The sequence below is a fragment of the Choloepus didactylus genome, chromosome 4 (assembly GCF_015220235.1).
Source record: "Choloepus didactylus isolate mChoDid1 chromosome 4, mChoDid1.pri, whole genome shotgun sequence".
Taxonomy (NCBI): domain Eukaryota; kingdom Metazoa; phylum Chordata; class Mammalia; order Pilosa; family Megalonychidae; genus Choloepus; species Choloepus didactylus.
This window is the reverse complement of record NC_051310.1, coordinates 46,554,851-46,568,248: the sequence shown is the minus strand read 5'-3', so window position 1 is coordinate 46,568,248 and position 13,398 is coordinate 46,554,851. Positions and strand designations below refer to the sequence as shown.

The 13,398-nt window shown below is 41.5% G+C and overlaps 2 protein-coding genes across 2 annotated transcripts in view; one reads left to right on the top strand and one right to left on the bottom strand.

Annotated features, from left to right (window-relative positions):
• Positions 1–4,092, top strand: part of CHURC1 (churchill domain containing 1) — a 38,581-nt gene extending 34,489 nt beyond the window's left edge. Inside the window, 1 exon segment of the mRNA XM_037832523.1 lies at positions 642–4,092. Within this exon segment, the coding sequence (XP_037688451.1) occupies positions 642–734 (93 nt within the window). The 3' untranslated portion in view covers positions 735–4,092.
• A 3,409-nt stretch (positions 4,093–7,501) lies between these two features.
• GPX2 (glutathione peroxidase 2) lies at positions 7,502–10,942 on the bottom strand. Its single transcript, XM_037832522.1, has 2 exons — positions 10,556–10,942; positions 7,502–8,191 (listed from the first exon to the last, which is right to left on the bottom strand). Exons 1-2 carry the CDS (start codon positions 10,775–10,777, stop codon positions 7,841–7,843), a joined length of 573 nt encoding a protein of 190 aa, XP_037688450.1. The 5' UTR covers positions 10,778–10,942; the 3' UTR covers positions 7,502–7,840.
• Positions 10,943–13,398: the final 2,456 nt, after the last annotated feature.

Below are 13,398 nucleotides of genomic sequence, written 5' to 3'. Positions count from 1 at the left end.
GAACTTTGCCCTAAGAATCATTGCCTAACTCACAATTCCTTTTTCACCAGTCTGGACATTTGTTAAGCCCAGGAAACATAAAACTTCTCAAATGAATCAAAGTCCAGACAGCCAGCTATCTACATATAAGACATGGCGTACTAATGGATTTATCCTAATAGTTTATTTTCCGGGAGTAGGTAAGAATAGTTTTTTGGGTTTGGGAATTTTCTCTCTCTTTTTTTTTTTTTACAGTCATTTCTGTTGTGTATTAGTGTTAAATATCCTAGAATGGAATAGCTGTATGAACAGCAATTTGTCCTTTGAGATCTCCACCTAAATTGTTTCATTACTTTAAATAGCAGCACTAAGCCCAGTAAGTGTATTTTTTAAGTCCAAGAAATAGCTGTGCATTTCCAAAATGGCATTTGTGTGTACATGGTAAATAGAGGATCAGCATGTATTCAATTTATGTAAACAGAATGCTGTGGGACACACAGTATAAACCTAAGACCTTGTTGATAGATGTTGAAGATATTAATCTAATGTACAGAAAGAGTATCATGACAGTCTGCAAAACACAGCTTTACCGAACAAATTAAGTTATGAAATATCTTTTTCCCCTGTTCCTCAAGGTAATTATGTACTTAATCTTGTTCTAGGAATATACCATGCTGTGTCTGTTATGTGGCAAAGCCGAAGATACTATCAGCATTCTCCCTGATGACCCCCGGCAGATGACTCTGTTATTCTAAGCATCCTTCTTCTGTTCTGTTGTAATTATGTCTGGTTGGTTTACAATACCAGCAAGCCTGATGGTTTGTTTTACTTAGTTTCTATTGAAAATTCTTTGCTTTTTTTTTTCAGCTTGAACTTATCTGTTCTTTGAAAGAGAAAGTAATTTAGGGGATTGCTGCTCTCTAAGGCTGGGCTCTTCTGTTGATGATATTCCTAGTTCATATTAGTGCAACCAAAATCAAGTGTCTTTATTAGCTGTTTTGTGGCTTAAAAAAAAAAATTCACTAGAATGAGAACCTAAAATCTTGATTTCTAATGCCATTTTCTGAGAAAAGGAACCAGGGGTTCCTGGAGAAATGGCTGATTCTAGGAGGGCAGGAATTATGCAAGATATGCCTGGAACATCTTGTAGTGCCACAAAGTAAGGAAGTGTCAAAACAAAACAAATAACAACAACAACAACAACAAAAACCCCACAATGATAAGAATGTATCACAGGGCTATAGGAGCCAATTGAAAGAATTTCCAATGATGAGAGCTGGGACAATTTTAGCAATAGACTAAAGTAGTGTTGGATTATAACCCAAATTATAAAATAAATATGAGTCCATACTGATACAAAAAAATGATCAAATGAATAAATAAATGGGGAGAATAGACCAATATCCCATGCAGTAGAATTCCAAATAATTTATGCAGTATTCCACTCCTAAGGAGGTGGAACATAACTCCCCACTTCTTAAGTGTGGACTGCACACAGTGACTTCCTTCCAAAGAGTACCATATGGAAAGGTGGGGAGCAAAAGAGTAACTTCATAGTAGAGAAAACTAATAAACTACCTCAGCCAGGTGATCATGGTTAAAAGCATCAATGATAAGTCATGTTGATGGCATGTACTCTTTATACGATATGAGAAGGGCACTTTATCTTTGTGGTCTTTTTCCCCAAAACCTAAAATCCCAGTCTCATCATGAGAAAAACATCAGACAAATCCCATTTGAGTGGCATGCCACAAAGTAGCTGACCAGTACTCAAAACTGTGAAGGTCATCAAAAACAAGGAAAGTCTGAGAAACTGTCACAGCCAAGAAGAGCTTGAGACATGGTGACTAAATGTAATGTGGGCTCCTGTACCAGAAAAAGGACATTAAGTAAAAACTAAGGAAATCTGAATAAAGTATGGATTTTAGTTAATAAAAATAAATAAATAGAATGATTTCAGCTGCTCCAAAGGGATCTTAGAATAGTTGAAAGAGCATTGGTTCGGGGTTCATAAACCCTGGCATTAGTCTTCTGCCATTTGGACTTCAGTGTCCCAGTTCTGTAAAACTGGGCTTATAAAAATTGATCTACTTCCTTCACAGTCTTGTTAGGAGATCCAAGTGAATTAACAAGAAAGCATATAAAGTTCTGGATTCAATGAGGTGGCTTCAGTTAGTTCTTCTCATTCTGAGACCAAAACTTAGAGGGTCAGATTGGAAGCACAACTGTTTCCTCTTCATAGCTAAGAGACTTGAAAATTCTGGACTAAACCTTAGCTTATGAGAGAAAACAGTGAGCAAAGTGAGTGAAGTGTTCATTATTGTTACCAGGGAAAAACTTGGTTGTATAGCAGCAATTCTCATAATACTAAGGTTTATTGAGTGCTTACCATGTGCCAAGACCTGCTTTTAAGAATTTTACTCATTTAATCCTCATTACCAACTCCATGGGGTAGTTTACTATTGTTATTCCAGTTTTAGAGCCAAAGAATCTAAGGCACAAAGAAGTTAAGTAACTTGCTCAAGTTCACACACCTAGTACAGTGACTCCCTCTCAACAAAAGTGTTGGGGAAATATGAACTATAAAGGGTCTAGCAACGTTAGCAAGAGGTTGAAAAGTATTGGTGACAGTACTCTGATGAATCTAGGTTATTTGAACCAAGATTTGTTATTTAGAAAAGTTAACAGTTGCTTCTTAGGGATCAGTTGTTTTATTCCTGGAAAATGTTTTCCATTGTGCTACAAATCTCTGTCTGATCTGCTAAGGAAACAATTTTGTGAAGTGAATCCAAAAAGCAGAAAAGATGCTTCATTACTTTAAATAGTAGTGCTAAGCCTATTATAGCCTCTGAATTGTCCATTCTTTGAGTTTGGAATGCTGCCAGCTTACTTATTCGGAGCTCAAGAGTATGATCTCATATGCCCCTACTGACATTCTCATGCATTGCAGAATGTATAATTGTTATCTTTTTGTTTTGGACTTTATATTACAAAATTTTAAAGATTCTATCCTATTTCATCATCATTAAACAAAAAATTGTGCTGTGTATTGTGATACTTGATCATCTTCTAGAATCCTTCTGTGAATCTAATAGAAGACCTCCTGAATCCAGTGTCACTTAAACCTTACTTCTCTGTTCAAATGAAGGGGAACCAGGCAGAAGCGTTAGTTTCCTTTATTTCCCTTCCTGAGATATAAGGAAATCATCTGAGATATGAGGAACATGGGCTTGGCCTGGCGCCTTCTTCAAGCTTGCTTCTCTACAAGCTCCGTGACGTACAGACCTGGGGTCTTGCTGGTTAGGCTCTTGATGTGTAAAGCTCAGCTTGTATTCATTACTATGCTGTTGTTTTAACCAGCTCTGACCTCCTCAAATGGTCCAATACTAATTAATTGACAAATGTTATAGTTTGTGCATAAGCAACTGTGGTTTTTTACCTGTAAATTATCGCTAAAATGTATATGTTCACTATTCTTTATGTCATGTATCAAGAGTTCCTTTGGTGCCATCCCTTTACTTTGTAAGCAGGGCTAAGTTACTTCACTGAACGTGAGGCTCTCAATTTAAAATCACATCTTTATTAACTATAGTACACGTCTATATTGTGAGATACAGAATGGTTGTGTAGAAAGGAAATCAAGACACCTGGGTCTAGAATTAACTTTGCCATCTACTAGTGGGGGGATATTGGGCAAGTCACTTATCCTATCTGCATCTCAGTTTCTTCATCAGAAAAATAGAAATAATCATGCTTCCTTCTAGTTTTTAAACCAAATGATATAATGTAGGTGAAAGCATGTTTAAGCTCTTCAGTATTGTGCACAGGCAGCTGTTAGTGGTCTTTATAAAGGAAGATCTGAGATAGAAGAAAGCACTGTTGTGTATAGGAGTAGAGGTTTTGGAGTGAGACTGACCTGGGTTTAACTTTCAGCTCTGCTGCTTACTAAGCTCTGTGTCCTTGGCAGGTGTCTCGCCCAATTCCTTCTTTTTATAGAGAAATAGAAATTCTTCATGGGGTCTGTATGAGGACTGAATAACCTAATGTATATAAAATATTTAGGGGAGTTTATGAACTTAGTAAGTATTCAATAAATGGTAGGTTGGATAATGATTGTGATGATCGTACGAAAATTCAAAAGTTTGGCTCAGTGTTCTTAAACTAAGGAGATACAGCTATGGGAACATAGTCATTTAAACATCAGTTTAAATCTATATAGCTCTGCTCCCCTGAAATTGCTTATTCCGAACTATATATTTTTTGTAAGAGCCCTCAGAGAAGTGATTCTCTTTCCCTCCTCTAAATTGAGTATCATTACCTCAATACTTGAGAGATTGTTAATGAGACATCTCCCTACTTCCTGTGTGCTCCTAGGGAATTTTTTTTTAACATTTTTAACTGTGAAATGCAACATATATACAGAAAAGTGATAAATTTCAAAATACAGCTTAACAGGTAGTTATAGAGCAAATTTCAAAGTATAGTATGAGCTACAGTTCCACAATTTCAGGTATTTCCTTCTAGCTGTTCTATATAATGATTCAGTAGTCATAATCATTTGTTAAATTCTAACTTCTCTGTTAAAACTCCTCCCTCTCATTTGATCATTTTCTCAGGCTTCAGGGACATTTGGGCAATGTCCATTCTAACTTCTTCATGTTGAAAAGGGGTGTCGACATTATGGGGAATGCAACTGGTTGATGTTCTAGGAGAGACTGGACCTCTAAGTTTCAGAGCTTATCTGGCATAGGAACAATCTGGAGGTTTTAAGTTTCTGGAAAATAAACCTAATAAGTAAAACTTTTATAGAGTCTTAAATAGAGCCCTGGGTTTTCTTTAGGGTTTTCCAAGAAAGTTGGTTGGGGCTTGATATACCATGGCAATTTGTGATATCTAACTGAAGCTTACTTACATAAGTGTAACCACTAGAATGAACTCTTGACTCTATTTGAAATTTCTTAGCCAGTGAAACCTTATTTTGTTACATTTCTTTTCCCCCTTCCTTTTGGTTAAGAAGGCATCGTCAATCCCATGATGCCAGGGCCAGGCTCTACCTGGGGGTCATGTTCTACGTTGCCAGGGCGACTTACATCTCCTAGGCAAATTTGATTAACAGATTTTGTGTATCCAGGAAAGTGAGTGATTATATTAAGCCTTGCTTTGTTTTTTAATCGCTACAAGCTGATATTTCTGAGAATGAAAAGGGGATAAACAAGATGAAGAATAAAAATAAAGGAAACAATTTTTAATTTCATGTATTCTTAACAGCAACACAACTACAATTTTAGTAAAGCTATAAAGTAAAAAATCAAGTTTCTCCAGTCCTGCCTTCCCTGTTCCCTTCTGAGTCAAACTGGTCAAGTCCCCCTGAAGCAAATAACATTTTCCTTGCCCAAGTGGGGAGCCCTCTTTCCAGCATTATGACCCTTTCTCTCTCTGTAAAGTCCCTATATCGTAATTCCCCTTCCTTGGCAATCCCTAAATAATTCCTTCAACTTGAGCTTCATGGGAAATACCCAACACACTGAACTGGCATACCAGGGCCTCAGTTGCCTGTGGCATAATGCCAGTGTCTAGCTGGCTCTGTTATTGGGCATAACAACAGCACTGTCGAAATGATGAGCAAATCATACTAGCATCCAACATGAATTCTGTATTTTATTTCATCAGGGAAGCAATTTGTCTCTGCAGTTACTGCTCTAAAATCAGTGCATGGTCCTGCTCTGAGACTGCCTCAAGAGAATTCATATCCCATCTGTTGACTATAAGAGCAGCATTCTGAAAATACTTGAATTTCCAGAGTCAAGTTAAGGGCAGCCTTAATTTAGTAGAAGGCCCTGCAAAAGGATGCCAGAAGATTCCTACAATAATTCTCACGTTACCTTTTGAAATGAAGTACTGTCTATGAGATAGCTTTTGTTGAAGGTCATATGGTGGGGATCCTTAACCTCTATTCCACATTTATTTCTCAGATGATAGAAGTGCTTAGAAAATGGTTATGTGGAGCACAGTAGTGAAGAGAAATGCATTTTGTATTTGTATTGGGGGTCTTGAGCAGTGTGTCCCATTTGGAGAACCGTCCTTCCAGGGCTTCAGCAAAGAGGAGTAAAGTATGCCATCTAGTGGGCAAAGAAAGAAAGGTGGAATGAGAAGTTCCTGGGCAGGTTTGTGAGACAGAGTCATGGGCAGTGGCTTTTCAGGAGGTGTTTTCTCTAGAACATGAGAGGACCTGGCCCTGGTGTTGTTGGTACTTTTTGAATAGATCTGTACTGGATGAGGAATCTGGGGCACCATCCTGACAAAGCCACTCAGCATATCTCTGTTTTCACAGTGAACACGTATCTTGTTGGCAGGTTATGAATAGTCTGACTGAAAAGCGGCCTTCTCCCATCCCCACCCTCATGGAAGTAGAGTGAACCCAGTCACTCATGCCTACACTTGTTTGTCTTGTGTCTGGATTTGTGTGTTTGAGAAGGACAGGTGGAATGTGAACTTTAAAAAGAGGATAAGTCAGTCTAGCAAAGAACCAAGCATAAAAGTTACTCAACAATGTGATCAGGAAGAGGTTAAAGTGCTCTTTGTGTTCCCAGTAACTGCATCATCCATGCCCTCCCTATCAGTAAAAGTTGGCCAAATGGACTTCCCAAGAATTTCTCAAGGTGAGGTCATCTTTAGTTGGCCCAGTATCCACAGTGATGGTGAAGTCTTCCTGATGGCAATCTTCTAACTTACCTCTCATTAACCTCAACCAAAGAGCCTGTTGTCTGCCTTCTCATTACTGCCCATTATTACCTCCTTTTCCCCAGTTCTGGTGAAGAGTCATAAAGTAATAATACAATTCACATTTCCTGCAATTCCAACTGCCACTACAGACCTTGACACTGTGAAAAGTTTTATTCTACTCCTTCCTACAGGTTTTTATAGCATACAAGGTAGTTTCCTACATGACTGTTTTCAGGTATTTCAGGAAGGGTGCATTTTTTTCTAAAGCCATGAGGTGTGACTGCATGTCTTTGATCTCAAGGGACAATCTCTTTGGGGCTAGATGGGAGACAGCAGGAGCAGGAGACAGGAGCCCGGAAGGAGCCCTGCGACTTTACCCTTATCTAAATTGGTGCCTGCCTTCAGGCATGCAAAGCTTTGGCCTTCTGCCAGCCTGGTGCCCGCCTTCAGGCTCCCAGTGCTTAGGAGGTGGCCTCCCTGTATAACCTTTCAAGCCAGGGAACCCTCTGTGTCTCCACATGGTGACACAGCCTGCTTTCCAGACAGTAATTAGGAAATTCCCTTGACTGGAGCCTCCCTCTGCCAAACCTTTGTGTGCTACCAGCTCCACATTCCACTTGCATTTTTTTCTTTTTCTTTTTTATTAGAGAAGTTGTAGGTTTACAGAAAAACCATGCATAAAATACAGCATTCCCATATACCACCCTATTATGAACACCTTGCATTAGTGTGGTACATTTCCACTTGCAATTTTTAACCATCCCTCTACCCTCTGTCAAGGAAGAAGACAGACAGCCTGAACATTTACACACCTGCTCTTTATTGAACTCCAGCAGGCCGGCTCCAGGCCTTTCACACTGAGTTCTCAAACACCACCCATAAAGGTTTAGGAAGGTGCCGTCATTCTGTGAAGGCCCAGAGCCTACCCAAGTCTCAGAGCCCTAGATTGAATCACCAACCAGAGTTGACAGAGGGAGAGGAAACAGGCAGACCAGAAAGGCAAGGTTTTTCAATGAAGGATACTCATCTCAAGGGAAAACTTAGGTCCAGCAGTGTCTCCTGAGGGCACACCGAATCCTAAGGAAGGATAGTCAGGGACAGGGTGGAGTAGGAGACCTGTGGGATGAGCAGCTCACATCTATATGGCAACTTTGAGGAGACGCTTGATGTCAGGCTCAATGTTGATGGTATGGAAGGTGCGGCTGTAGCGTCGAAAGGGCTCCCCCTCTGGCCCTATAAGGAACTTCTCAAAGTTCCAGGCCACATCTGAGCGGCGCACAGGGCTCCAAATGATGAACTTGGGATCGGTCATGAGGGAAAATGGGTCATCGTAAGGGTAGGGGAGCTTGTCCTTCAGATAGGCGAAGACAGGATGCTCATTCTGACCATTCACCTCACACTTCTGGACAAGGGTAAAGGTGGGCTGGAAGCCATTCCCAGGGCGGACATACTTGAGACTATTCAGTATCTCCTCATTCTGACAATTCTCCTGGGGGAGGAAAAAGAGAAAGAAAATGGGAAAGGGAAGAGGGAAATTAAGGATTTACAATATGCAAGTCATTCACTTTCCTATACTACCGTCCCAGGATCATCTTTTTCTATGTTTCTTTCTCCCTCTCTCTTTTTCTTCTCTTTCCTTCTCCATTTGCTTTGCCCTACTCTTGGCTTGGAGTTTTCCCCTTCACAGCTATTGTTTGATGGTTTACTAGGACATTTCTGAAAGTTGCAGTTCCTAGCTTGGCTGTTCTTTTGTTGGATGATTTAGTACTTTTGAGATATTGCTTCTCCTTCCAATCTACCCTGGGCAGTTCTTAGGGTATCTGTTTGAAGCTTCAAGGAACCTTGAGTTCAGGGCAGAAGAAAGAAAGGGAAAGGCAGTCTCAGGTCTAATTGCCTAGAAGTCCCTCCTTCTACTTACCTACCTACCTACCCAAACACACACACACACACAGCCACCACCTACCCTCTACCCTGGTTTTGCCTCTGTTGCTTCTAATTACATGTAAGTTTGAGAATAGCCTTTGCCTCTTCCCTACTCTTCCTTTTCTTCAAACTAAGGGTGGAGTTGAGGCCCAGAGGATGGGATTTCCAGCTTCTTGTCTTCAACTTGCTTTGTCCTAAAACTGAAGTGCAAATAGGAAGAAGTTTAGATGAAGAAGCCCTATCCAAGGAAGCCTAATTCTCAGGTGCCACAAAAGAAAAGCAAATTGGTGACAACACTGAATGTACTCTAAATGGAATTACTTAGTGACCACCAGGGACAAATTAAATAGGATAGAGTGTTTGGATAGGCCGGGGAAAGGGAAGTTAAGGGAATAAAGGCTCAAGGGCTGAAGGTGGTGAATATGTAACAATCATTCTCTCACTTGTTGGTGCTATCCCAAGACTCCTGTGGCTCGCGGTCACTCACTGTACTTAGCTATGAATGCTTGAGCTCTGAGTCTCTTACCTGTCTTTCCCCCCACAACTGCCTTCCTGTCCTGTCCTAACCCAGCATTTCCCAACCCTGACAACCCTAAAAGATCTGGGGGAACCCTTATTTTTCATTACTTCCTCTCTCCCTTCCTGCCCTCCCACCCCTGTCTATGAGTCAGATACCTTCCTCTAGGAGCAAGTTCCTACCTCTTACTTATTAGAGCCAGTTAGTATAGTCAGTTCAAGGCCATCATGATACCATGAGCCTAGAGTTGATCTCTGTTAGACTTATTTCATAATATACTTGTCTGGCTGGCTACTGGTAGATTGTGGACTCCCTCCAGCAACTAGCTAGCCTGAAGTGATGATGTAAGGTTGGGTGCACCTCTAGGGCAGGAGAGACACTCCTAAAAAGCTTTTTCCCTTTCTCTCTCTCCCAGTCTGGCAAAGCCTAGAAAGAGGATGGAGACAGGGAAGGAACAGTGAGAGTAGTAGTGGTTATGGCTCAGGTTTCTCATAGCCAATGACACTTCAGCCTTCCTCCTTACATCTCTGCTAATCTCTCTCTTGCCTTCATGCCACTATGAATTGAACTGAGGGGATTATATTGGAGGGTTCACTTGGGGACATTCTTCTTGCTTGTGCTATTAAAATCGTAAGTGGAAATAGAAGAATCCCTTAAAAGATAACTTGAGGTGTGCAGGTTGAAGATCTACAACAACCTGACCCATTCATCAGAGACAGAGAGGTGCGTGTGATACCCGAGAGGAGATCTGTGCACTCTGCAAACCCTTAGCCTTCTCCCATATTCACTTTCCATTTGGCTGATTATTGTTTAAACCTTCACTCTAAATAATAAAGTTGCTTGTATTTGCATAGTCTTTATATATATTTTAGTTACTTTTATATATCTTATTTCCTGATCCTCACAATAATCCTATGAAATAAATGGTATTATCCCCAATTTACAGATGAGGAAACTAAAACAGAAAGATGGCATGACTATTCCAAGGGCACAGAGGCATTGGCTGGAACTAAGATCTCCTGAGTCAGTCCAATCCTAGTTTGATTCTTGTTCTTCTGTTTCCTCCACTAATTCATTCAAGAAATATTTAACAAGTGCCTTCTGCACCGTAGGCACTGAGGACACAATGGAGAGAAAAATAGACCTGGTGCCTGCCCCTATGGAGTACAAGGAGACAATAAACAATAAAAACTCACACCCTTACTATTTAATCTCAAAATATGAGTTCCAGTTAGGATCATATATACTTCCCCTTGATAGTCACAAGTACCCAAACACCTAGATGAACAAAACATACCCCACGATTCCAGACACAGCTACACACATTCACTTGCCTCCCCCCCATCCTACTCAAGCTTCACCAGTTTGACTACAATATACACCAGCTTGGATACCATACAAGGGAACCCTCACCTGATGTCCAAATTGGTTGCAAGGGAAGCCAAGAACAACAAGGCGCCTGGGAAAGCGGCATTGCAGCTCGTTGAGCTGGGTGTAGTCCCGGGTGGTTGTGCCTCAGAGTGAGGCCACATTTTCAATCAGCACTGCCCTGCCTCGGAATGTATTGAAATCTACCTTCTCCCCATCCAGGCTGATAGCACTAAGGTCGTAGAAGGACTTGGCGATGTAGGCCATGGCGACAGGGCAGAGTGAGCCTTGCAGAGTAGTGTGAGCCCACTTAAAGGGGTGGGGAGGGAGGAGGAGCCAGGAAGGAAGAAAGGAAGGATCTCAGTGGGGCTTTGAGAATCCCCAGGATGACTTAGCAAAAACAGTCACCTGCCTGTGAGTGCTGTTTGAACAAGGAGGTTGCTCCTATTTACAGACTGAACAAAGCTGCCTCCCCGCCCTACCCTGCTGGCAACCTAGGAAGGGCCAATTTGATATCTATGAGCAGACATGAATGATTAACTACTTGGAGGAAACCAGATCCCCCAGAGGTCGAATGGGGAGGGAAAAAAGGAGGGAAGGATGCAGAAGGTTTGACTCCTACTTGCCCCAGCAAGTTGTTTTCACTTGGCACAGATATTTGTTGAATACCTGCAAAGTGCCAAGCTCTGAATTGTGCGGTGGGATGTCTGCTGAGTTCTGAAAGATGAGAAAGAGCATCTGGGCTCATGTTCACCTGACTCAGACCACAACTGAAATATACATACATTTTTTCGTTGGCTGTTGCTTTCCACAAGGACAAAAGCAAAGGGACCCTTAGGAGGAGAGTGTGTGATTATCTAGAAATAATGGCCTTCAGTGCCTTGGCTTGTACCAGACTGAAGAAATGAAGTTGTTTTTGTTTTTGAAAAGTCTTCCAGTGAGTGGTATGTGTTGTCCAGGAGAATGCATCTGCCCTTGCCCCTGCACTATACCATCTGCGTACCCCTTACCTCTTCCATTCCTCCCCACCCAAAGTCCTGAGGATGTGGTTGTCACTGTGACGATGCTGGGGAGGAATCATATAACAGGTGAGTAGGCTCAAGGTGGATGAGCTGCACCTAACTCCCTTTCAGACAAAGGTTCAGGCCCAAGGACTTCTCAGAGGAAGGCTTGCGTTGGTCATCTTCCCACAGAAGGAAGTGTGCAGGGAGTTGAAGCTGCCATAGTTCTAGGCCCAGCTAGGCCACCCATGAAGTTTTTTAACACCAGCCATGCAATATGTTGCAGTACATCTAAGTACCTGCTAAGGGCTATCATGGAAGCCCACAGAAACAAAAAAGATTTTAATGCCATTTTCTCCTTCCAAGTGCCCACTGACTCAACAATTCACTTTTTTAAATGCCTTTATTTCCCCTTCACTGAAACTGGCAGTTAGGTTTTATTCTGATTTTGTAATTTTAGAGTGGCATTTCAACAACAATGCAGATGTTTACTAGAGAGTGTTTTCACAGGTACACATTCATTAGGAACTGTCTCCCACAACAGGGAGAATAAGCAAGGCAGAGAGCAGCTGGTCTTGAGGATCTGATCTGTTGAGGAGATAGAGGAACTATTCTTCAGGGAGTGTCCAATTTTTCTTTTTTTTTTTAGCCTGCTCCATGACTGTTTATAGCATGCAGGGACCCATATGTTTCAAGTGACTGCTCTTTAAAAACAAGCCTCCATTACCTCAGTGGGAGTGGAATATTTTGCCACTAGAAGGGGAGGTGGGAAATGCAGGGTAAAGTGTGTCTCTTGCTGAGACTGGGGGGAGTTCCTAGAAGCAGCCAATAAACATCCCTACCAAGCCACAGTCAGAAGAACTTGGCACTGACAGTGGACAAAACTTGTAGTGACATCAACTTGTCAGAAATTTATCTGCATGCCTCAAACTTTCTTAGTACATTCTGGCTCTTACGCTCTCAAACCCCTCCTGTTAGCTACTCTTTTTTGATTCCTCTCTAGGAAGGTCATGGAAGTTCCTGAGATGAGTAGTAGTACATGCCATCCCTTTTCTCCAGGAGCAATCTGGGACCCTTATGAATCTCCAGGTTCTCACCTTTTAGGATTGAATAAAATTGATGAGGACCTCCTAAAAATACCTTCTTGTCTCCAACTTCACCTCAACCCACCTTGCCGCACTTTCCTGAAGCTTGTAACTTTGGGCATGCACTAACAGGTGTGTGATTCCCATGTCTTTCCACAGGGACAATGGTTGTTCTGGAAACAGCACCGGCTTAGAAGGCAGAAAACTTAGGTTGGTGGTTCTCAACTCTGACTGGAAATAAGAATCTCCTATAGAGATTTTTCTAAATAAGAGATGCCAAAGCTTTACCCTCCAGATTCCAATTTGATGGTTTCTAGTCCTGACTTGGTGTTGTTACTTGGTACCATTAGGTAAATCTTTTAAACTCTCTGAGCACCTATTTCCTTATCTGTTGAATGTGAATAAAGATAACCACCCTCCCTATCTCAGGCAGCAGTTGTTAGGATCTGCCAACTGTAAAGTGCAGGTTAAAATCTCAGGCTACTGCCTTGTTTACTCCTTCCTTCATTCTGTCTTTACCCCAAAGATTCTCTACCTCTTTCATCAACTCCACAACCCAAAGTATAGTATCAAATACCTTCATGGAGCCCTGAGGTTCCAGTCTGCTGCTGTGCCCCTTAGATATCCAATCATAGGGCTAGAATGAACTTTAGAAAGATTAATCCCTCCTCATGCCTTCAGGAAGGTCTGTTCCCATTCTATGTTCCTTCCCGAACAGATGAGAACCATCTTGGCTTTAAAGTCTCCCTCAGACACAGATACTCAATATCATCCCAATGACTGTTGCAAAAACCTTCCTTGA